A 25,069-nucleotide genomic window follows, 5' to 3' on the forward strand; every position below is an offset into this window, starting at 1 on the left:
CTCAACTGAACAAGGGCAAACAGATGTAGATTCAAGGCCTAATACCATTCAAGAACCAGAAGAGAATGAAAATATCAAAACAACAATAGAGGAATTAGAGCCTGTCGTGTTATTTGCTCAATGGCCTGATAAAAAGGTCTATGTTGGAGCCAATCTTAGCCAAGGTATGAGAGGTAAGTTAATTGAATTTTTGAAAACTAACGTGGATTTCTTTGCTTGGTCCCATTTTAACATGATAGGAATACCCCCGGAGGTGATGATCCATAAACTCAATGAAGATCCATCATACCTTCCTGTCAAGCAAAAGAAAAGAAAGCAAGGAACTTTCAAGAATCAAGTGATTTAGGAAGAAGTCCAAAAATTGCTAAAAATTGGTTCCATTCGTGAGGTAAAATATCCTAACTGGTTAGCTAACACTGTTGCAGTTCCAAAGAAGAATGGTAAGTGGCGGGTTTGTGTAGATTACACAGATCTTAATAAAGCCTGCCCTAAAGATTCTTTTTCACTACCACACATAGATCAATTGATTGATGCAACTGCAGGTCACGAACTATTAAGTTTTTTAGATGCATATTCAGGTTATAATCAGATTAAAATGGATCCGAGAGACGAAGAAAAAACTTCATTCATAACAGACAGGGGGACTTACTGTTATAAAGTAATGCCCTTTGGTCTAAATGATGCAGGTGCAACGTATCAGAGGTTAGTTACCAAAATGTTTCAAGAGCATTTAGGAAAGACCATGGAGGTATATATAGATTATATGCTTGTTAAAACTCAGTATTCAAAAGATCAAATATCACACTTCTCTGACACATTTTCAATTTTGCGCAAATTTAATATGAAGTTAAATCCCGAAAAATGTGCGTTTGGCGTTGCATCAGGCAAGTTTTTGGGTTTTCTTGTTTCTAACCGTGGTATTGAAGTAAATCCTGCACAGATCAAGGCCATTGAGGAAATTCCTAATATAATTTCAAACAAGAAAGAAGTTCAAAGATTAACAGGGAGAATTGCAACCTTGAGAAGATTCATTTCTAAATCATCAAAGAAGTGTTTTAAATTCTTCTCAGCCCTTAAGAAGCAGGATCATTTCGAATGGAATGAGGAATGTCAACAAGCACTCAGGAATTTGAAAACGTACTTATCAAATCCACCTTTGCTGGCAAAACCAAAGGCTAGGGAAAGACTACTCATTTACTTTGTTGTTTCGGAAGTTGCGGTAAGCGTTGTTTTGGTCTGAGAAGAACAAGGTAAATAATCCCCTATCTACTATGTTAGTAAATCTTTGTTAGATGCGGAGACGCGGTATCCTCAGTTAGAAAAACTTGCACTTGCATTAATCATGGCATCTAGAAAGTTAAGACCTTACTTTCAGTGTCATCCTATCGCCGTAGTAATTGCCTACCCTTTACGTAATATATTACATAAGCATGAGCTATCAGGTAGGTTAGCTAAGTGGGCAATAGAGTTAAGTGAATACGAAATCACATACCAACTTAGAACTGCTATAAAATCACAAGTGTTGGCTGATTTCGTGGCCGATTTTAGCCAAGAAATGCAATTAGAAGCAGAAAAAGAATTACAGGTATTCGATGGGGCTAACCCGGGAACTTGGACTTTATTCACTGATGGCTCATCTAATGTAAAAGGTGCAGGTTTAGGGATTGTCTTGGTACCACCTACGGGTGAGGCCATTCGACAAGCTATTAAATGTCACTCCATAACTAACAATGAAGCAGAATATGAGGCTATGATTGCAGGTCTAGAATTGGCATAAATCAGATTATAATTAAGAGTGATTCACAACTCGTGGTTAATCAAATACTGGGGACTTATACAGCTAGGGAAGCAAGGATGCAACAATACTTAGAAAAGGTACGGGAATTGATAAAGCAATTTCAAACCTGGAAAGTTACACAAATACCAAGGGATGAAAATGTTGAAGCGGACACCCTAGCTAATCTCGCATCTGCAGCTGATGTGGCAAGCGATGCAAATGCCTCAGTTATACATTTGTTTCATTCAGTTCTCGATCCTGATAAGTATGAGGTAAATTTTAATAATTTAACTTGGGATTGGAGGAACGAGATTGTTGCTTTTTTACAGTATGGTATTGTCCCTAATGATAAGAAGAAAGCTCATGCGCTTCGAAAGAAGGCTGCTCGGTACTGCTTAAAGCAAGTCAATTTATATCGTAAAATGTTTGGTGGTCCCTTAGCAAGATGCCTCGGACCTTCGCAAACAGAGAATGTAATGAAAGAAATACACGAGGGACATTGCGGGAATCATGCAGGAGGAAGGTCATTGGTAAGAACCTTAATTATGGCAGGTTATTACTGGCCTAAAATGGAAAAAGAAGCAGAAAGTGGCCAAATGTGATAAATGTCAAAGGTACGGTAACAATATGCATAGACCTGCAGAATTATTACACCCGGTCATTGCCCCATAGTCATTTATGAAATGGGGAATGGATATCGTGGGTCCATTACCACAAGCAAAAAAACAGGTAAAGTTTATGCTCGTACTCACTGGTTATTTTACTAAATGGGTGGAGGCAGGAGCACTTAAACAGGTGCGAGAAAAGGAAGTCAAAGATTTTCTTTGGCAGAATATCATATGCTGATTTAGTGTACCAAAGGAGATCGTGTGTGATAATGGACCTCAATTTATTGGAGCTCAAATCACGGAATTCTTTCAAAGTTGGCAAATTAAAAGGATTACGTCAACACCTTATCATACAGAGGGTAATGGGCAAGCAGAATCAACGAACAAGGTTATTATCAATAATTTAAAGAAACGATTAGAGGAATCAAAATGTAGTTGGCCTGAAGTATTACCTGGAGTTTTATGGGCATATCGCACAACTGCAAAAACAAGTACAGGAGAAATACCGTTTTCATTGGTTTATGGAGCAGAGGCTTTAATTCCAGTTGAGATAGGGGAACCAAGTACGCGGTTCAAATAGGCGACACAAGAATCTAATGACGAGGAGATGCAGGTCAATCTAGATTTACTCGAGGGGAGGAAAGAAGCTGCATTGATAAGAATGGCAGCACAAAAGCAAGTCATAGAACAATATTACAACCGAAAAGCACGCCTCAGATTCTTCAAAGTGGGGGACTTCGTGCTTAAAAAGGTTTTTCAATCCACAAAGGCAGCTAACGCGGGTAAATTAAGTCCAACATGGGAAAAACCCTATAAAGTTCGTAATATTGCAGGCAAGGGAGCATATGAGCTGGAGACAATGGATGGCAAGATACTACCTTCACATTGGAATGTTGTTCATTTGAAGAGATACTATTTCTAAGGAATACCCACGGTCAGGTATCACTATTTCAAATTTAATTTTTGAATTGTTAAAATTTTACTAACGATTTTAGATGATAGGCAAAAAGCTAACCCATATGATGAGTCACGACCTGTAAGGCACACGGAATAACCTAAAATTCTTGGCCTAGGGTTACAACTATTCTGATAAAAATTCATACGGGTTAAGCAGTCTTCATCTAAAATCATACCTCCGAGTCCCGTATGCTTTTCATTTTCAGGAAAAGGACCAAATGAGAGAATCTATCAAGTGCTCGAGGCTTCATACTTCAACACTCAAACACTTGGGGGACTACATAATATACACAGATACGTGTATAAAGAAGGCAAAGAAGATTAAGAAAAATCAAGCCTAAAAGAGTCAAGTGCAGAGTAAAAGTCACAAGGCCACGAGATGAAGCCACGAGCTAAGGCCAAAGAAAAACCTCACTATAGTTAGGGTAAAGGCTATGTACTAAAACGGGTTATAAGAAAAAAACCCGTGTCTATTATTCTTCTTTTGAAAAAATCTGTTACAAGAAAAATAGTTACGAGAAAGTTATAGATGTAATTCAAATACATGTAAAGTATTATTCAAAACTAGTCAAAGTTATTTCAAAGAAACATGTGTGTTCCTATTTCTTTTATCGTATGACAACACCATTATGAATTTGAGACGTCTTCTTCATTAAATGTCGAAGTATAAAAGGGCCCTCTTTTATAAAACTCATGTTTAAATTAATTAGTCATGAGGTTAACAGAAGCATTTTCGAAGATCAAAAATGTAAATTATTTTGTAAGTCCTTAAAAATAAAGGCAAGAATAAAGCAAATAGAAGTTTAAGATAATAACATGAAAAACTTCTTAATATGTAAAAATCTAAGACTAAGTTCGAACTTATTCGTAAAACTATGAAATTGTTTATACAGATTGTCCCATAAAAGACTTGGGGACTTGCGTTTCCAAAATCAACCCTCAAATGAAGCTAAGGGTTTGATTAAAATTTTCAAAAATAAAAACAAGAACAAAATCATTCAAATGATTAAAACCGATCACTGAGAAGTTTGTGGAACTGGAGCAGGAACATCAATAGCAGCGGGCTCAATTTGGGCAGGTGCATCAACAGATGCGGTTTCAACTTGGCTTGTAACAACAGGCTCGATTGGGCTTGAAAGAGTTGGGATACCCGTATCAACTTCAACATTCACGGGAGCTTCAACCACGGGAGAAAGGAAGTCCTGAGTTTACTGAGCTTTTTCAATGGTTTCATTGATCTTAGCTAACTCCGACTCCGGGTTGAAGTTATCTTGGCCAGCTTCAATTAGGGTATCTCGACGTGAATTCAAAAAATTCCCAACTTACCTCAACAGCAGATTTCTTCAAGGGTCTCATAATCCTTTTCCCAATCAGCAATCTCATTCTTTAGTTCTTCATTTTCAGCCAAGGCGGAGTTGTAAGAAGCTTGAAGAGAGGCATGAGAGCTCTCTAAAGCACGAACCTTATCAGCCGAGACTCGAAGGTCTTCTTGTGCTTGAGTTAAGCTTTGCACGAGCTCCCCATCGTAAACTTCATTTTGACTCAAAAGAGCCTTCAACTCTCTGTTCTCTTCACTGGCCTTAGATAGTTGATCTGAGAAGGAAGATTCGAGACGTTCTTTGTCTTTTTCTGCTTGGCTTGAGGAAGCTTTTTCAACCGCTAACTCTGAAGTTAAAGCCCGCACCTGATGTTCTAGGGTACTCTTTCCTTCTTGTAAATCTTCCATATCAATTTGTGCACTCTAAAATTGTTCCTTCCAATTGATCGCCTCCAACTAAGAATCACGTGCTACCTTCTCCAAGAGAGGGATTTTGTTCATCATTTTTGTGCCGATAAGATTGGCCTAAAAAAGGGAAGGGAAATAAGAATATAAGAATCCCAAAGATAAAAAATTTATAAGGTAAAGAAGGGAGAGAAGGAAAGTACCTTCAAAGTGGCATGCATGATATCATTCATTAGAGTCAGGGAACTATGGCTCTCCAGCTTTACTTTTTCAATTGGACCGATTAAAGGTTCCAGCCATACATCTGTCTGACCTGACTTCCTCAAAAGGCTGCTATTAGCAGGAACTTCAATAGTTACCCTCCTCATAGCGGCACTTCTACTTAAAGAGCCCGCTTCCGTATGGTGAACGATAGGAGGGGGAGTTGTCGAAGGAGGAGCGGTAGAGAAAGTGAAAACAGTAGAAGAAGAAACAGAAACAGCTGGGGCTGGTAAGGAAGGAATCACAGGCACGGGAGTTGAGAAAAAAGATAAGGGTATTTCATCTAAAATAGGCCCTAAACTTCCACTGCCAAAACCACTGAAGAAAAGTTGATCAATAGATTCATGGGTATCCTGGGGAGTGACGTCATCTTCAGGAATTATTACTGGGTTTCTACAGGTTCGGTAAGAGGAACAGAAAGATGAGGGGAAACTTCAGCTTCGTCATCAGAGACGATGCGTCTCCTAGCTCGTGGCCTCGTCACCAGGGAACCCCCATCTTCTTCTTCTTCGGAGTCTTCTTCTTCAACAGTTTTTCTTTTTGTAGAAGAAGAACCCAAGACTATTTATCGGGCTCTTTCTAAAGAGATACGGGTTCCCGAAGGAGTACGGGTATCCAAAGAGACACGAGAGGCCGCAACTGCTTTAGCAGTAACTCCTCGAATAGCAAATCCTGATAAAAAGAAGGATGAAAGTTAGAACCATAAAGAAAAATATATACATGCGTGAAAGATGAAATAAAAACTCTTACCATGAGTCTTTACTTTCCAACCGTAACGGTTAGAATGTGTTTTCCAAGACCTACCATCTATTGGTGCGGCCTTCAGCAATTTATCTATCCAACCACGAAAATTGAGAATATTTTCCACCACTCCCATGGTTGCTAAAAACAAAGATTAGAGAAGTTGATAAACTTGAAGGAAAAAGGTACGAGATGGATAAAAGACTTATGTGCAAAATTCCACTTCTCAGGGAAGGGAACGTTATTCTCACCCACTAAACCAACAGTGGGGGCAGCAATAAATCGGGCGTATAGGCAACGGTCTTTGTCATCTTCAAGGCTCACTAAAACCCTCTTACTCCTGGCCACTAGGGTAAAAACGCCATTACGGAAAAGTCTAGGGGAGTAAAGATGAATCAGGTGAGGGAAAGTAAAGGAAACGTCAGCCAAATTGGTTAAATGCCTCAAACAGGCAACATCCCTCCATATGATTGGGCCAATTTGACCCAAACAGACATTAAAGAAACAACAAAATTCAAGAATAACTGAGTCAATAGCTGGTTTGAACCCTAAAGTGAAAGGGTATGTATAAACAAAAGAGAACCTAGTCAAGTAAGAAGTAATTCTCTGATTTGGATTAGGGATAATAATGGGAAAATCATTACTCTAATGGCAGTCTTTGCGAACTACATGAGTCAAAACTTCTGTAATTTGAGTGGGGTAAGCGTTAGCACGATCTAAAGCGGAAACCTGGTTTCTAAGAGATTCCCTATCATGGTAAAAAGATAATTATCTAGGGACTATCTCCTCTACTAAAGGTTCACGTAACGGTTCAGAAAGTTCTTTATCCATAGAAGAAGATCTGTGAGAAAGGGAACCTCTGGTTCTGGAAGAAGGACCAGAACTAGGAGAAGGTATAGACGAAACACCACCGCGAGTAGACCCTAAGCTACGAAGTCTACCTCCCCTTCTATGTCTAATGGGGGCATTAGGGAAGGTATCAACAATGGGAACTCTCCTACGGTTAGGATTTGGTGAAGACACGGCGAAGAAGAATAATGTGAGGAATTAAGTGTTCAATAAGCTTTATATGGTAAAAGACAAGGAAAGAAGTTATATTTATATTAATATACCACCGCCAAAGGTAAAAGTGTAGTGATGGAAGGACCATAATAATGATAACTGGCACTTCGTAAATAGTGGAGCCGTAAAAAGCCTTGAAAAGGGCTGCAAAACTGCAGAACCAATGGAAAAAAGACACGTGTACGGAGCATTAAATAGAAGCGTCAATTTTGTCATAGCATTAATGGTGACATAAATTCTCTTTTAATGAAATCCACTTCCCAAATATTCAACTGATGAATAAATTGAAAGTGGGGGGACTATCTGTATTGGGGAAAATTGTATTTAAATATAAAGGTGACGTGTCGAATACGTGTCGAAATACGTAAACTGGTCAAATGATCAAAGAATTACAACTAGCCAAGAGGCACGAGTTGCAACAGATACGAGCAAATGGCAGAGGAAGAGGCACAGACAGGAATACAAATAACCCAGCACACGTACCTATCTAAGTCATTTATGTCCGAGAATGAAAAGGAATGAATCTGACAATAGAAAAGAGTGCAGATACGGCATTTAATAGGCATTAAATGTGGAATACGTTAGAGAATTTGTATTGAATATAATGATTATGTAACGTAGCATTAAATGTCTTTAATTACTCATAATAGCCTTATTATGATTTGGGCAAAATGTATGTCTCCAAGATATCTATAAAAGGGAGACATCTGATCAATTGTAAGGACACGAAATACTATTGATATAAACTTTGGTTTACTTATTTTTCTCTTGATTACTCTCTTGCTACCTAAATTACTTCCTTTTATACACTCTTTTGATTATGAGTAACTCGTGTTCTTCTAAATACTAGCTTTGACAAAAATTTCATTTTTTGGTTAAACAATATGAAAGGAATCTTATAAAAGTAGTACTTGTAAATTAGTGAAATTTATAAGCTTCTACCGGGTGCACTATATCCAACTTCCACCAGGTGCACTAATCAATTTAATAATCCAAAAGATCAAGGGATTTTCTTCTATTAATTTTTCTTCTTCGTGTATGGTTCTTCTATAGTAGCAACCCCAACTATTGTGTATGTTGAAGATAACGTGAGGTGGAAAGTTGGATTTACCATTTGTGTAGTAGCTAATGTTCTTGGTTTAGTCATTTTCTTAACAACTTGTTTGGATGGTTGTTACGTATCGTTTCATAATATATCGTATTGTACTGTATCGTTTGATAAATACAATATTTGAATAGATTGTCATGTTTGTCATCGTTTCATGATATCACGCATCGGCAATATGAAGAATAAACTTGCAATATTATAAAGAAAAATTATGATATAAGTAAAAATATTATATAAAAAGGTAGGGCAAATGATAAAATAAAATTATTTAATAATAATGAAGGGTGAGATTGAGATAAAAAGACAAGGTAACGATGTGACAACACCAAATTGATCGTTACATAAAGTGGCACATTTCGTCGTTATGTAACAACGTATTTAACGATATGATACAATAAAATTTAAGTAACAACCAAAATAAACATCATATTTAAAGTAACAATACGATACAATACAATGGGTAACAACCATCCAAACAAGCTGTAAAGGGAAGCAGATTTCACACCAACTCTAAGCCATAAATTTGGGTTTCTAAAATTAAAATTTATTTCAAATGGATATTGTTAAAATAGATTGGGTACATCTCAAAGAGTTTGAATTTTAATTTTAGGATGATTTGGTGTAGATTTGAGGTGGTTTGAATTGAAATCTTAACCAAATTTGAAATAGAAGATAAACATGAAAAAAGATAAGTTGTTTATCTCCCGTGTAACATTTCTATATCCCGTATATATCAAATGTATATCTTATGTATATCCAGTATAGCTATGTATGAGATGTGCATGTTAGAGTTGGCCAGTCGGTCATCGAGTCTGACACCTGCGTGGTCAAACAATACAACTAAAACACATCCCAAGATTCTTTTAACTAGTAGTCGAAAGGAGGGGCGACTCAACCTTGTTGGTGGCCTAAAGTTAAATTTTGATAAGGGGTCTTATTTAAAGAAATTTTTTTTTATATTTTTTTAATTTAAGTTATTTTCCTTATTTTTTGAAACGCAAAGTTATTAATATTTTGCTTATAATCGAGTTATTTTAATAATTCTTTATTGCTTGATAATATAGCTAATCCATTTTAATGTTTTTTGAGATATTGTTGATTCTAGGTAAGATTGTATTACATTAAAATTTAAACTTCTTCCCGCAAATGCAACTATTTTAGAAACATTATTCGATAAGGAATATAGGTATTTTGAAAAAGAATCAAGTCTTATGTTTTCAAGTCTTGTTAGCTGATTGGGTATATCGGTTAGGGTATTATTTCTACTTATAGTATTTTCTTTAATACTTTTAATTCAAAAAATAAATCTAAACTATCCCATCAGAATGACTTTTCTTAGATTCTTATCACCTAGTGATCTCAAAATTTTCCACTAAATAAAAATTATAAATAACTTTTCATGCTTCAGATTATTCAAATCTCTATGGTCGACATCAGTAATAAATCAAAGTTTTCTTCTCCTTTTTCCTATTAAATTTTTTAAATTATTTTACTTCAAAATATTTAAGTTTTCTATAAAAAAATTAATTCGTAAAAAATATTACTAGTAAAAAATGGGACCCCTAAACTTTGGGGGCTTAAGGCAATTGCATGGGATGCATTACCCTTGAGCCGACATTGGTCGATAGATCCCAAATGCGTTCGAAAATCTAATTAGGAGGAGAAACTCTTGTAATCGGCCACCCTTCTTCAGGGGCGAAGCTATGTTGGCTCAATGGTGGTCAATTGAATACCCTTGCATAACCCACTAGCAAAGGGTGTTCAAAATCTAAATTCCTAACTTCGCCACTACCCTTCTCCACCATAACCGCTGTCATTATTAATAAAAAGATCAAAAACCCTCTACTGCCCACCTCAATAGAAACTAAAAATAAAAAATAAAATCCAAAGAAGAGGAGAGCAAGAACCAATAAGTCCCTCACAAAACCCATAAAACTGGCCATGCTCCAAAAATTCGAAAATAAAGCTTATGTGAGAGAAAAGAGGAGGAAAATGGCCGAAAAATACCTCTTTCGGCCACCTTCTATCTTGCAGCGTGTACCTATGTATATAGTAATACACTAATGTATAATCAAGGTATATTCGATATACACTTAGTGTAAACATTCAGTATACCTATATATAGTAATAACTACACGGTATACACTGAGTATATACTTAGCATACACTGGGTATACTAAGATTATACATTGGGGTTTTTTGGTTTAATAGCAAATTATATATGGATTATAATATAGGAATTAATAATACAGAGATTAATAATATATGAATTAGTAATATTAAAATTATTTTTGTCGGTTGTTTGATTCAGTGCACAAGAATTGAATGTATAAGATATCACTTAAAATATTTATTTACTACGTAGTAAATTTATCCGCACTTTACACATTTATTATTGGAGAATATAAATAACTTATTTTGTAATAAATTTAGTCGACATAGAAAAAGACGAACCAGAAGAAATATTAAATTGCATTCTCACATATAAAAACCATGCCTATTGATATAATACTAGTAATGATTTAGGGGAGTAGAACAACCAAAGTAAAAACATGAAATTTGTTGCCTACATCCTTTTTGGATGAGAATTTTTACGGAATGCGAATAAAACTCAATAGCCATTTACACGGTATTATCAATCGGTATTTCGAAGATCCTGTTAAATGTGCTTGGAAAAGACTTAGAGTGGTTTGGTACATGGGTTAAGAATAATAATCTAGGATAAAATTTGGGATTAACTTTATTTCATATTTGGTTTGAGATATTAGCTAATTTCGGGACAATTTTTACTTTAAAATGGTGGGATTAGCTATCACATATAGAAAGGGGGCATTTGCATCTATACCCGCTTTTTGGGGCACGTTTTAACTTGTGCCCGCTTTGGGAAAAAAAATTACAAGCGTACCCACTTTTTCGCGTAACTCCAGCATACGGGGCTGAAGTAGCAAAGACAATCATGCAAAACTTCAGCATTCTAGTAGACGGGCCTGAAGTAGCAAGTGTGCTGAAGTTTTTGTTTGTAATTACTGAACTTAAGCATAGTAGCTGAAGTTTTGTTCTTTATTTGCTGAAATTTTTGTTTATAATTGCTGAACTTAAGCATAGTAGCTAAAGTTTTATTCTCTATTTGCTGAAGTTTTTGTTTGTAATTGCACTAAATAAGCTGAAGTTTTTTTGTCCTGGATTCATTAGTTTTGTCATAAAGCTTTTTCAAAAACTTCAGCAAAAGGTGCTAAAGTTATTTAGTTTATTTATAAAAACTTCAGCACTAAATAAGTTGGAGTTTTTTTGTCCGGGATAAGCTTTTTCAAAAACTTCAGCAGAAGATGCTGAAGTTATTTAGTTCATTTGTAAAAACTTCAGCACTAAATAAGCTGAAGTTTTTTTGTCCTAGATTCATTAGTTTTGTCATAAAGGAGTGTATAAGGGAGTTTTTCCAATTAAAGGACAATCGAAACAGAATTTATTAATTATTAACTTCAGAGTCGCCACTTGGGATATTTATGGTGTCCCAAGTCACCGGTTCAAATCCCGAATCGAGGAAAGATTGAATCTATTTCACAGTCCGCGAACACAGAAATCCGAGTAAGGAATTATGTTAATCCGGGAGAAGGTGTTAGGCATTCCCAAGTTCCATGGTTCTAGCACGGTCGCTCAACTGTTATATTCAGCTTAATTATCTGATTTTAAACAATTATGAACCTATGTGCGAATTTTAACTTTAACCGCTTTTAATTAATTTTTAAAGAAGATTTAATGTCGTCTAAAACATGTCTTTGGATCGCGCCACATGAAATACACCCACAATCCGAAACACATTTTATTCAACGTTATTAAGATTTGGATTTGGGTCACATGAAATGCACACCCAAGTTTAAGGAAGTTAATTATTAAAATAACGCGCCTAAAGTGACTACACGTTTGCAACTTTGCGAGGGCCATGGAATTTCAACTAAACGGCACGCCTCGAATTCTAAGGATCAAAACAAGATTAATTAAATGAGGGCCATGCAATTGTCATTTTTGTTTGGCATGGCGCACCTCAATTTCAATTTTAAAGGGTATTCAAGCTAGATTTAGGAGGGCCATAAATTATTTTTATTGTCTAATATGGCACACCTCCAATCTACTTTTGAGATAGTCTAGCTTAATTAAAGAAAAAGCCCAAAGGAACTCAAGAGGTATTTTATGATAAAATTTAAACTCAAAAACGGAATAAGTAAACAAAGGTCCATTTCCTTTTCAAAACCGAGCCCAATAATGTACTGTGACTAGGGAACCATCGACTTTAAAACGATTTGGGCCAAACCTCAGTAACACGCCCAATTCGAAAATATTGCAGCTGAAGGACGGGAACTCAGGATCGAATCCCTTTGAGCCTAAATTAATTCCATTAGAAATTGGGCTCCAGATGGCCACTATGTAGTCCAAATTAAGCTACTGATCTTTAACATTTTTTACACAACGAAATATCAATTGCTGCTTAAACAAACAAATACCCACATTAAGTCAAATGAATTGTCTAGGATGTATTTACCATGCCTTATACACCATCAAATTAATACCCTGCATACTAACACAATTTCCATACTCAATGTACATATGTTGGAATACGTTCCCTTGTACCTCATTCCCCTTATCTTAGATACCCATTAATAAAGACTGCTACCTAACAAAACAATCAGAGGTTAAATACAACACATTCTTACGCTAATAGACTCAAAGCATGACCTAGCTAATGGTCCACTAACCAATTTTGAACTCCCAGCGATGCAAGATTATCCAATTTATACAAACTCAACAAAACTAAACTCCTGATTTTCCAAATATACAGAACCATACTCAAGCAAAGACGATCACACAAAGCCAAGATTTAATACTAATAACAGAATATGTTGACCAAATCATAAGAGGACAACATTTACCAATTAACATGATCTAAACTCCAATTACAACTCACTCTTAAGTAAATACATCCACCAGAATCTTTCTCAAACCAAGTATTACAAGTAAATTACTAAATTGAAAGAAGAGAAGATGATTCAGATTCACAACATCAAAATTTATCTTATTTTTCAAATCCATACTTCGAGCTACATCAAAGGGCATTCATATGATCGAGAAATACCTGGAAATGAGCAAAGCAAACAAATGATATGAAGAATTTGCAGTCAAGCAGCATCAGTACAATAGAATCAACACCAGCAGAATCAGCTCAAACCAAAATGAGTATGAAAGTAGTAAAACAATCCCCCTCTAACAGTAACCACAACAACTTCACAAACTAAACCTTAAACACCCACTTCAATCCATTTTAACACTAGAAAAATTAGAAAACCTTTTCAGAAATTGAAAACTTGAGAAATCACAGGATGATTTTCAATGAAACAGTCACTTCATTCCAATTTTTCAGTCGTTTTTGTTTTTCTGCAATTTTTATCAAAAATCTCTGACTTGAGTCTCAAGTTAGGATGCCTTTATAGGCAAGCTATTAGGGCAGCTTAAAGAAGATCAGATTTGCAATTAGACCCTTTTCAGCTTCTTTTTCTTTGCTTTTTAGTCCTAACTTTTGACTTGTTAACCAAATAAGTGTACTATGCAGCTTCTAGGAAGCTTCATGGGTGGTTACTTGAGAGATTCTCTTAGTAACTTCCCCAGTTTACCCTTAATACCCCCTGAATTTTACTTTGAGAACTAGACCAAGATGGGTCAAAATTTGGCCCAATACTAAACCAAATCAGGTGGGCTGCTCCTTGCCAAATGGATCAGAGACAGCCCAAAGCCCAAGCGAGCTCTTATCCAATTGAAAAGAATACATTACAGACCCAGATATCATGAAATGATTCAACAACAATCCTAATTCAATCACTGATCAATTCACAGCTAGGTGAGGGATTAACTAAATTACTAAATCAACATAAACTAATTAACCTAAGCTAAAGAACTAACAAGAAGGAAATCAGAGACTTAACTCAAAAACTAAACAGACGGGGCAAACAAGGTTAGTGAACAAGTTTTAGGAGTTGAAAAGAAAATTAAAAACGACCAGAATCAGATACCAAACCCAAATTAATCTAAAGGAGGGAAAACTAAACCTAAGTCTATTCACAAAAGACAAAATTAGTCAAGGCAAACAGAAAAGAAAAGAAGAAGATCAAGAGATAAAACGGACATACAGAAGAACTCACCAAGCAAACTCGAAACCAAACCGAATTTTTTGGTTTAACGAAATTGATGCTATTCACTTGTTCTTTGTTAAGAACAAGTGAACTGCATCGATTTTGCGTTGAACCCAGGCTTCGAATCGTGACAACCAATACGCCTGGGCCAGTGCATGCTCAGAACTGAAGGTGAAGAGATTCGGGGTTTTAGGGTCTCTCATTTGATTTGAGATTCGAGCAACTCTGCGAGGATTTGAGAGAAACCCGTTGTGGATTAGGGAAGACTGAGCCATGGGGGTTATCTAGTGTTAATTTAGGGTGGTTTGGGGAAAGGTTAGGTCTTTGGTCTAGTATTCGATTTAAGATTCGAGACGAACTAGGGGGATTTGAAAGATATGGGTTAGGGACTTAGGAAGAGGAGATGAAGGAGGTCTTGGGGTGTAAAAATGGGGGTGAACAGAGGTGGCGCCGCCGGGTTAAGCCGACAGGAATTAGGGGCGGCGGGTTAGGGTTTAGGTTTGGACTCTGAAGGACGAAGATGAGAGAGAGGCGAGGTGGAGGGGGGGTTCTGAAGGGGTGGGTTTTATTCGGACACTTAAATAGCCTGGGGAGGCTACTTCCCAATCGTCGGATCAATGGAGATTAACTGTTGGGATCCGGAGGAGACAAACGACGTCGTTTGGTGAGAGGGGGGTTGGACCGGGTGAGACGGGTTTTTGTCACGACCCAAAATCCCAACCCGGTCGTGATGGCGCCTCTCGTGATTACAAGGCCAGCCAATCAACAAAATAGTACATCTCTTTATAATTACTTAGCAGGAATAAGTCTAAATCATGGGCAATATAATCTTAAATGCGAAATAAACGTGATAGAACAAGGAAAACCCTCCCAACTCAGCCCGAAATCGGGGTGTCACAAGTTATGAGCTACTACAGAGTTTACTAATATTTTACAAAGTCTGGAATTATCATAAATAACAAAGATAAGGGAGAAAACGGGGCTGCGGACGTCAACAACTACCTCGTTACTCCTAGTCACCGCCTGGTCTGGAAAGAATCAGCGCTCAGGAGCGAACTCAGCTCTGCATGTATCTGCACACATGGTGCAGGGAGTAATGTGAGTACTCCGACCCAGTGAGTAATAAAAATAAATAACGACTGAAAACATGAAATCTCATAACGGCACAATATAGCGCTATCCCAAGCAGTAAAATCAGTTATACAGTAAAATAGTGAGTATCAGATAATTCTTCTTTTAAAACAGTAAAGACAAATAATTTCCACAGTAAGGATAAATCAAAAGCTTGCCCCTCGGGCTCAATATGTAAATCTCAGTATAGTATCAGCCCCTCGGGCTCACTCCCAACTCACCAGCACACAACATCAGCCCCTCGGGCTCACTCCCAACTCACCACACACAAGCAACGGCCTCTCGGGCCCACTCCCAACTCACCTGGGTACCCTGCGCTCACTGGGGGTGTGTACAGACTCCGGAGGGGCTCCTACAGCCCAAGCGCAATATCAATAGGCCTGAAAGCCTTCACACATCACACACGAGGCCTGAAAGCCTCCTCATATAACACTCGAGGCCTGAAAGCCTCCTCACATCACTCAACATATCCTCACGTATGGCCCTCGGCCTCAATCAGTCCAGAAAATAATCATAAGCCTCTTGGGCATCAGTAAAACAATAGTGCTCAGCTCAACAGCATTATAAATATCATTAAATCTCGAGTTGAGTATAAATGTAGCTGAGTTCACAAAATAATATAATTCAATTGGACTGAGTTCAAATAATATTTCAATTCGTGAGGAAAATAGTGATGTAAATTCACAAAAGATTTCAGATAATTGGCACGAAGCCCAAATATGGCAATAAGCTCAATCATAGTGAAAAATAATAAATCTTTATCAATTACGCGGTAAAAATATCAACTGGGATGGACTAAGTCACAATCCCCAATAGTAAATGACCCCGCGCTCGTCATACAACGCATGTCTCATCTCAACATAGCAGTATGTTGTGCAATCCGGGGTTTCAAACCCTCAGTACATCATTTAAAATCATTACTCACCTCAAGACGGTCCAACGTCTACTCCGCTATGCCCTTGCCTCTCGAATTTACCTCTTCGCGAGTCGAATCTGGTCAAAACCACAACGGATACATTACAATAGGCTAAGGGAATATAACCCAATCGAAAAGACTCGAAAAATATCGAAATTCACGAAATTCGCAAAACCCGAGCTCCAGGCCCACTTCTTGAAAAATTACAAAAGTTACATCACCGGATTCCTCGTCTCGCCACGAGTCCGTACATATAAAATTTACCACAATCGGAGTTCAAATGACCCCTCAAATCTTCAAATCTTATTTTTAAATCCCTAGGCCTAAATCTTCAATTTACTCCTCAAAAACATGTAATCTAGTCAGATTATTCGATGATAATTCAATATTATGGGGTAGAAATAATCACAAGTGACTTACCTCAAGATTTCTTGCTAAAAATCGCCCAAAATCCGAGCTTGGAAGTCAAAAAAAATGACCAAACTCGGACTGCTGGACATTAAATCTGTCCAAAAATTTTCGGTAATGTTCACGCTGGGGCACTGTTCATGCGCGTGAGGTCACTGTTCACTGTTCACCCATGCGGTTACTATTCACTGCTGCAGAAAATATAGCAGCTTTTAAGAAATTTGCAGCACAACCATTTTTCACTAAAATGGCTCTAACTCCATCATACGAACTCAGAATTAGACGATTCTTGTTCCTATGAGTCTCAAATAATAATACAAATACAACCCTTCAATCGAAACTCAATTCGGAGCTCGTTTGCCCAGTTCAATGCCCATTTCGCTCGTTAAACAATTAACTCACATTTCACGTCAAAAACCCAATCGCGACTTGATGAAATTAAACCAAAATTTCCAGATCAGTCCTATAATTCATGATTTAAATTCTGGAAGTCTCGAAATCAAATTTGGATCTCTAGAACTAAAAATGAACCTTTAGATCATTACATTTATGCTCAAAACGGCAAAAATCTTCCAAAAATGACCCGTTGGGCATCCGAAACACACCCGAGGCCCCCGGGACCCCGACCAATAATACCAACCAGTCCCAAAATACATTACGGACTTGCTCGAGGCCTCAAATCACATCAAACAACGCTAAAATCATGAATCAACCTCCAATCCAAGTTTTATGAACTTTAGAATTTCCAACTTCTATTTCCGATGCCGAAACCTATCAAATCACGTCCGATTGACTTCAAATTTTGCACACAAGTCCAAAATGACATAACGAAGCTATAGAAATTCTCTGAATTCTATTCTGACCCTCGGATCAAAATCTCACCTATCAACCGGAATTCGCCAAAATATTAACTTTGCCAATTCAAGCTTAATTCTACACCGGTCATCACAAAAATATTCCGGACACACTCCTAAGTCCCAAATCACCTAACGAAACTATCCGAACCATAAAATTTGCATTTCGAGCCCTCTAACACATAAGTCAATATCCGGTTGACTTTTCCAACTTAAGCTTCCTTAAAAGAGACTAAGTGTCTCAAACCTTACCAAAACTAGTCCGAATGACTTCAAATTTTGTACACAAGTCACATTCGACATTACGGACTTGCATCAACTTTCGGAATCGCATTCCGACCCCGATATCAAAATTTCCACTTCCGGTCGAATTTTCTCAAAAACCTTCAAATTTCTATATTTAGCCAAATGACTTCATAATGACCTCCGGACATCCAAATTCACTTTCGATCGCGCTTTCAACTCCAGAATTACCATACGGAGTTATTCCCAGACTCGGAATCCTAAACAGACATCTATAACTCTGAAATGCCTTCCAACCCAAATCTATGAAATTCTTCTAAAATACTAACTTCCACAATATACGCCGAAATGCTCACGGGTTATCCAAAACCAAATCCGGACATACGTCCAAGTCCGAAATCATCATACGAACATGATGGAACTTTCAGATCCCAATTCCGAGGTCGTTTACTCAAAATTCCAATCTTAGCCATTTTCTTCAACTTAAGGTTGCCGCAATGAAAAGTTTCTTTCCAATTTGACTCCGAATTTCCCGAAATTCAACTCTGACCATACGTACAAGTCAATATACCTGAAATGAAGTTGTTCATGACTTCCAAATGCTGAACGACGCGCTAGAGCTCAAAATAACCGGTCTGGTCGTTACAGTTTTGGGCTTGGGTAAACGGGTTTCAGGGGGTTGAGTTAATTGGGCTTGGGGAATTTCAATTAAAAAGGCCCAAAATCCGGGCTGCTTTCATTTCTTTTCCCTTTTTTTATTTATGTTTTATTATTTTTTTTTCAATTTCTAATTTTCCTTTCTTTTTCCAAATTAAATTAAAAAAACCTAAATTAATCCCTAAATCAAATTATCCTACCAAATTAAATTAATTAGCTCTAAATAATAATTAAATACCAAATTGAAATAAAACTACCAAAATTCGAAACTAAAAAAAATTAAAAATGCAAACAATGAGTTATTTTTCATTGATTTTTTCATTTTCGTAAAACAAACTAATTTACTAATTAATTAAATCCTAAATGCAATGTGTGATATTTTCGCTATTTTTCATGATTTAAATAAAATTAAATATGCACAGAAAATGTAAACAAACACGAAAATTGAGCAATTAATTGCTAAAACCCAAATAATAAAAGAAAAATCCTAATTTGGGGATTCTGTAGGAGTAATTCATGCGAGGCAAAAATCACGTGCTCACAACTATATAAACTGAAGTTTTTGAAAAAGCTTTCTAATATACTAGATAAATAGTCAGATTGCCAACAGTATCTAAATCATAAATTTTGGAAACAATAAACGTGAAAAGAACAGAATTATCATGAAAAGAATCACTAAGTGTGACATTAAACTTTCCGTACTTGGAAATATTCACAAATTATTGTCTACTAACTTACGTAATTATTTATAATTTATTTTTAAATAATCTGATAAACATACTTATGACAATCATCTCATGAACTGAAGTTTTATAGCAGCACCAAAAGCAACAGAAGAAAGAAGAAGAAGAAGAAGAAGAAGAAGAAGAAGAAGAAGAAGAAGAAGAAGAAGAAGAAGAAGAAGAAGAAGAAGAAAATGAAAGAGGAAGAGGAAAAAGGAGGCTGAAGTTGTTTAAAAAGTGGGTACAAGTTAAAAGCTTTTTAAAAAAATGGGTATAGATTAAATGGGGGTGACCAAATAGGGCGCCCCGTGCAATTTTTACTATAGAAAATGGTATAACTCAGTGCCGGCTCAAGGACCAAGCAACTGAAGCAAGGGCTTTAGGCCCCTAAGTTTTTAAGGCCCCATTTTTTAAAATTAATAGTAAAAATAGGTTAATCTATTATATATATATATATATATATATATATATATAAATATTAATATTAAAATATAAATTAATCATCGGTCACCATCAATCAAATTAACTAAGTAATTCATCTTTCTCTCTCTCTCTTTATATATATATATACTACAACAACAACGATGACCCAGTAAAGTCCCACTAAGTGGGTTCTGGGGAGGGTAGTGTATCCGCAGACCTTACCCCTATTTCCGATAGAACCTCGGCTCAAGAAGATGGAAATAAAACAAGAAAAAAAAAAGAAAACACAATTCATCAGTAACGTCAACATAACCATAGAAATAATGACATCATCCTAAAAATCATAAAATAGATGCATGCAATAAAAATAACCCGCAATTAAGGTCCAGAGCTATGGAAAACAGTAAGGTTAGTGTGAACTCTACATTAACTAACCACAAGCCGTCTAGGACCAACCTACTCAAACTCGCTTCACCCCCGGAATGGAGAAGGAGAAGCTCGACTACCACTCTATCCTACAACCGTAATGCTCGACCTCCAGACCTTCTTATCAAGGGCCATGTCCTCGGAAATATGCAATCGTGCCATGTCCTGCCTGATCACCTCTCCCCAATACTTCTTAGGCTGTCCTCTACCTCTTCTCGTACCCCCTAAAGCCAGTAGCTCACACCTCCTCACCGGAGCATCCAGGCTTTTCCTCCGCACATGCCCGAACCATCTGAGCCTCGCTTTCCGCATCTTGTCATCCATAGAGGCCACACCCACCTTCTCCCGAATATCTTCATTCCTAATCTTATCTATCCTAGTATGCCCGCACATCCACCTCAACATCCTCATCTTAGCTACCTTCATCTTCTGGATATGAGAGTTCTTAACTGGCCAACACTCTGCCTCATACAATATGCCCGGTCTAACCACCGCCCTATAAAACTTACCTTTGAGTATCGGTGGCATTTTCTTGTCACATAAGACTTCAAATGCTAGCCTCCATTTCGTCCACCCCACTCCTATGCGGTGAGTGACGTCCTCGTCAATCTCTTCATCCCCTTGAATAACTGACCCAAGGTACTTGAAACTACCTCTCTTGGGGATGACCTGTGATCCAAGCCTCACATCCATGCCTACTTCCCTCGACTCGGCGCTCAACTTGCACTCCAGGTACTCTGTCTTAGTCCTGCTCAATTTGAAACCCTTAGACTCGAGATCCTATCTCCAAACCTCCAACCTCTCATTAAAACTGTCCCGCATCTCATCAATCAGGACTATGTCATCAACGAATAACATACACCATGGCACTTCTCCTTGAATATGGTGTGTTAGTGCATCCATTACTAAGGCAAATAAGAACGGGCTAAGCGTTGATCCTTGGTATAACCCCATAATAACCGGGAAATGCTCTGAGTCGCCTCCCACAGTCCTTACCCTAGTGTTACCTCCATCATATATGTCCTTGATCGCTCTAACATAAGCTACCGACACACCTTTTACCTCCAGACATCTCCATAGCACCTCCCTAGGGACCTTGTCATGCGCTTTCTCCAAGTCAATAAACACCATGTGTAGATCTTTCTTTCTATCCTTGTACTGTACCACCAACCTCCTAATAAGGTGGATAGCTTCCGTGGTCGAGCGATCCGGCATGAACCCGAACTGGTTGTCAGATATAGACACTATCTTCCTCACCCTCGCCTACACCACCCTCTCCCAAACTTTCATGGTATAACTTAGTAACTTGATACCCCTATAGTTCTTACAACACTGAATATCACCTTTGTTCTTGTACAACGGAACCACTGTACTCCACCTCCACTCATCTGGCATCCTCTTCGTCCTGAAAATAACATTAAACAACCCAGTTAGCCACTCCAAGCCTGCTCTACCCACATACTTCTAGAACTCAACCTGAATTTCATCTGGCCCGGTTGCTTTGGCTCGACTCATCTTACGTATAGCCTCCACGACCTCCTCCAACTTAATACGCCTACAATACCCAAAGTCTCGGAGACTCTCCGAATGCCCCAGATCCCCTAGCACTATATCACGGTCCCCTTCCTCATTTAGAAGACCCTGAAAGTACATCTTCCATCACTGTTTAATATGGGACTCCCCCATCAAGACTCTACCGTCCTCGTCTTTGATGCACCTCACTTGATCTAGATCCTGAGCCTTCCTCTCCCTCGCTTTAGACAATCGAAACAATTTCTTATCCCCACCTTTTTTCCCCAGCTCCTCATATAGTCCTCAATCAGGACTATGTCATCAGCGAATTAACATACACCATGGCACTTCTCCTTGAATATGGTGTGTTAGTGCATCCATTACTAAGGCAAATAATAACGGGCTAAGCGTTGATCCTTGGTATAACCCCATAATAACCGGGAAATGCTTTGAGTCTCTTCCCACAGTCCTTACCCTAGTGTTACCTCCATCATATATGTCCTTGATCGCTCTAACATAAGCTACCGACACACCTTTTATCTCCAGACATCTCCATAGCACCTCCCTAGGGACCTTGTCATGCGCTTTCTCCAAGTCAATAAACACCATGTGTAGATCTTTCTTTCTATCCTTGTACTGTACCACCAACCTCCTAATAAGGTGGATAGCTTCCGTGGTCGAGCGATCCGGCATGAACCCGAACTGGTTGTCAGATATAGACACTATCTTCCTCACCCTCGCCTACACCACCCTCTCCCAAACTTTCATGGTATAACTTAGTAACTTGATACCCCTATAGTTCTTACAACACTGAATATCACCTTTGTTCTTGTACAACGGAACCACTGTACTCCACCTCCACTCATCTGGCATCCTCTTCGTCCTGAAAACAACATTAAACAACCTAGTTAGCCACTCCAAGCCTGCTCTACCCACATACTTCTAGAACTCAACCTGAATTTCATCTGGCCCGGTTGCTTTGGCTCGACTCATCTTACGTATAGCCTCCACGACCTCCTCCAACTTAATACGCCTACAATACCCAAAGTCTCGGAGACTCTCCGAATGCCCCAGATCCCCTAGCACTATATCACGGTCCCCTTCCTCATTTAGAAGACCCTGAAAGTACATCTTCCATCACTGTTTAATCTGGGACTCCCCCATCAAGACTCTACCGTCCTCGTCTTTGATGCACCTCACTTGATCTAGATCCTGAGCCTTCCTTTCCCTCGCTTTAGACAATCGAAACAATTTCTTATCCCCACCTTTTTCCCCCAGCTCCTCATATAGTCGGCCAAAAGCTGTATTCTTAGCCTTCGTGACCGCTAGCTTAGCCTCCTTTCTTGCTACCTTGTACCTCTCTCTATTCGCTCTCCTTTCCTCCTCGCATGTGCTCCCTACCAACTTCATACACGCTTCCTTCTTCGTCTCCACTTTGCCTTGGACTATGTTATTCCACCACCAGTCGCCTTGGTGCCTGCCAGAGTGACCCTTCAAAATCCCTAGCACCTCTCTCGTTGCCTCCCTAATGCGGTTCGCCGTTGTAGCCCACATAGCACTGGCGTCCTCACTACTCCTCCATGCTCCCATAGCCAATAACCTCCCCTCCAACTCCTGGGCTTTATCCTTAGTTAAGACTCCCCACCTAATCCTTGGTTGACCTCGAGCATACCTCTTCTTCTTCCTTATCGTAATACCGACGTCCATTACCAAGAGCCTATGCTGGGTCGCGAGGGTCTCTCCCGGGATAACCTAATCCTTGCACTACCCTCTATCACACCTTCTGAGGAGGAGGTAATCAATCTGAGTTTTCACAATCAATCTTCGGAAAGTTACTAGATGCTTCTCCCTCTTCGGAAAACTCGAGTTCGCAATCACCAGCTCGAAAGCCTTAGCGAAATCCAACAGCGAAGAACCTCCTCCGTTCCTATCCCCAAAGTCGAAGCCACCATGCACCTCGCCATAGTCACCAGCAACTGACCCAATGAGGCCATTGAAATCCCCTCCTATAAATAGCCTCTCAGCGGGTGGAATACTACGCACAACCTCGTCCAAACTCTCCCAGAAGCGTCTTTTAACCTCCTCATCCAAGCCCGCTTGCGGCGCGTAAGCGCTAACGACATTGAGGGTGGACTCACCAATCACCAAATTAATAAACATTAGTCTGTCATGCACCCGCCTAACCTCAACCACCGACTCTCTAAGGTCCCTATACATCAAGATACCCACTACATTCTTACCCTTTACGACTCCAGAGTACCACAGCTTATACCCGTCCACATTTCTCGCCTTCGACCCTACCCACCTTGTTTCCTGGACACAAGCTATATTTACTCTTCTCTTCTGGAGAATCTTCACCTGCTCAATAGACTTACCCGTAGCATGCCTATATTCCATGACTCGATCCTCAACCTACAAGCTCCCTTTCTCCCCTTACCCTCCTTGCCTCCCGTCCTATCCTCTGGCCCCCTCCTCACCCCCCCTCACCACCCCCTAAACCCCTGAAGACATGACCTTACTCTACCATCCTAAACCACAGACACGATAAACTACGGACAAGCACTAGCACAGAATATGACCCAACTAGAAGGTAACAAGTAGCAACTACAAGTGCGCTAATAATATGCTTAAAGTAATGCTAACTAGATTGGCAGAATTTAACTATCACAAAGAGATAAAGAGGAAAGCGGGAGGTACCAACTCCCGACTGGAAGAACCTGAAGATATGACTTGGTGCACACCCGAGGTCACGGAATCCGCCGTGCGTCCTTCCAAATCTCACCAGTATTTGCACCTACCAACCAGGAATGGTCCGCTTGCTTGCTCGTACGCCTCGCGCTCGTCTCGACTGATGCAGCTACTTCCCTGCAAAATCGCACACAACCACCACGAAAACAATAAGGGAGGGGTGGGTTGTCAACTTGTCGCCGCTGCACCAGCTTAGTTCCACGACAGCCCGGGCTGTCCAACTAAACTATGTGGAAGACCGCTGCCGAGGGCAACGGAGATGGTCGACGAGTCTAGGTATCCAACATTGAGGAGGGGAAGGGGGTGGGGGGTACAAGCGACCTGGACAGGGTGTTCGCCCGCCAAAGGTCGCCGACGAGTTGCTAGGGTTCGTGCTTTGGGAACTAAAAGTTGGGCATAAGAAGGGTTGGGGACACGAACCACAGGGAAAGAGAGAAGGGCTTAGGGTAATAAGAGAGAAGAAAGGAGAGAAGGAGAAGACCAGTCGCCGGCCGAAAAACTTTGGCGATGACTGACGCATGAAAGACGCAAAAACAGAAAACGGGGGAAAGAGAGAGAAGGGATGGGGAAGAGAGAAGGGAGGGGGAGGGGAAAGGGAGAGAGGGTAGCTTAC

At 39.0% G+C, this 25,069-nt stretch overlaps 2 protein-coding genes across 2 annotated transcripts; both read right to left on the minus strand.

The window, feature by feature from the left end:
* Nucleotides 1–20,976: 20,976 nt before the first annotated feature.
* LOC138870557 (secreted RxLR effector protein 78-like) lies at nucleotides 20,977–21,411 on the minus strand. Its single transcript, XM_070148376.1, has one exon. The coding sequence runs from the start codon at nucleotides 21,409–21,411 to the stop codon at nucleotides 20,977–20,979; it is 435 nt and encodes a 144-aa protein (XP_070004477.1).
* A 2,061-nt stretch (nucleotides 21,412–23,472) lies between these two features.
* Nucleotides 23,473–24,105, minus strand: LOC104232244 (uncharacterized). Its single transcript, XM_009785384.1, has one exon. It carries the CDS (start codon nucleotides 24,103–24,105, stop codon nucleotides 23,473–23,475), a length of 633 nt encoding a protein of 210 aa, XP_009783686.1.
* Nucleotides 24,106–25,069: the final 964 nt, after the last annotated feature.

The sequence above is a fragment of the Nicotiana sylvestris genome, chromosome 6 (genome assembly GCF_000393655.2).
Source record: "Nicotiana sylvestris chromosome 6, ASM39365v2, whole genome shotgun sequence".
NCBI classification, from domain to species: Eukaryota; Viridiplantae; Streptophyta; class Magnoliopsida; order Solanales; family Solanaceae; genus Nicotiana; species Nicotiana sylvestris.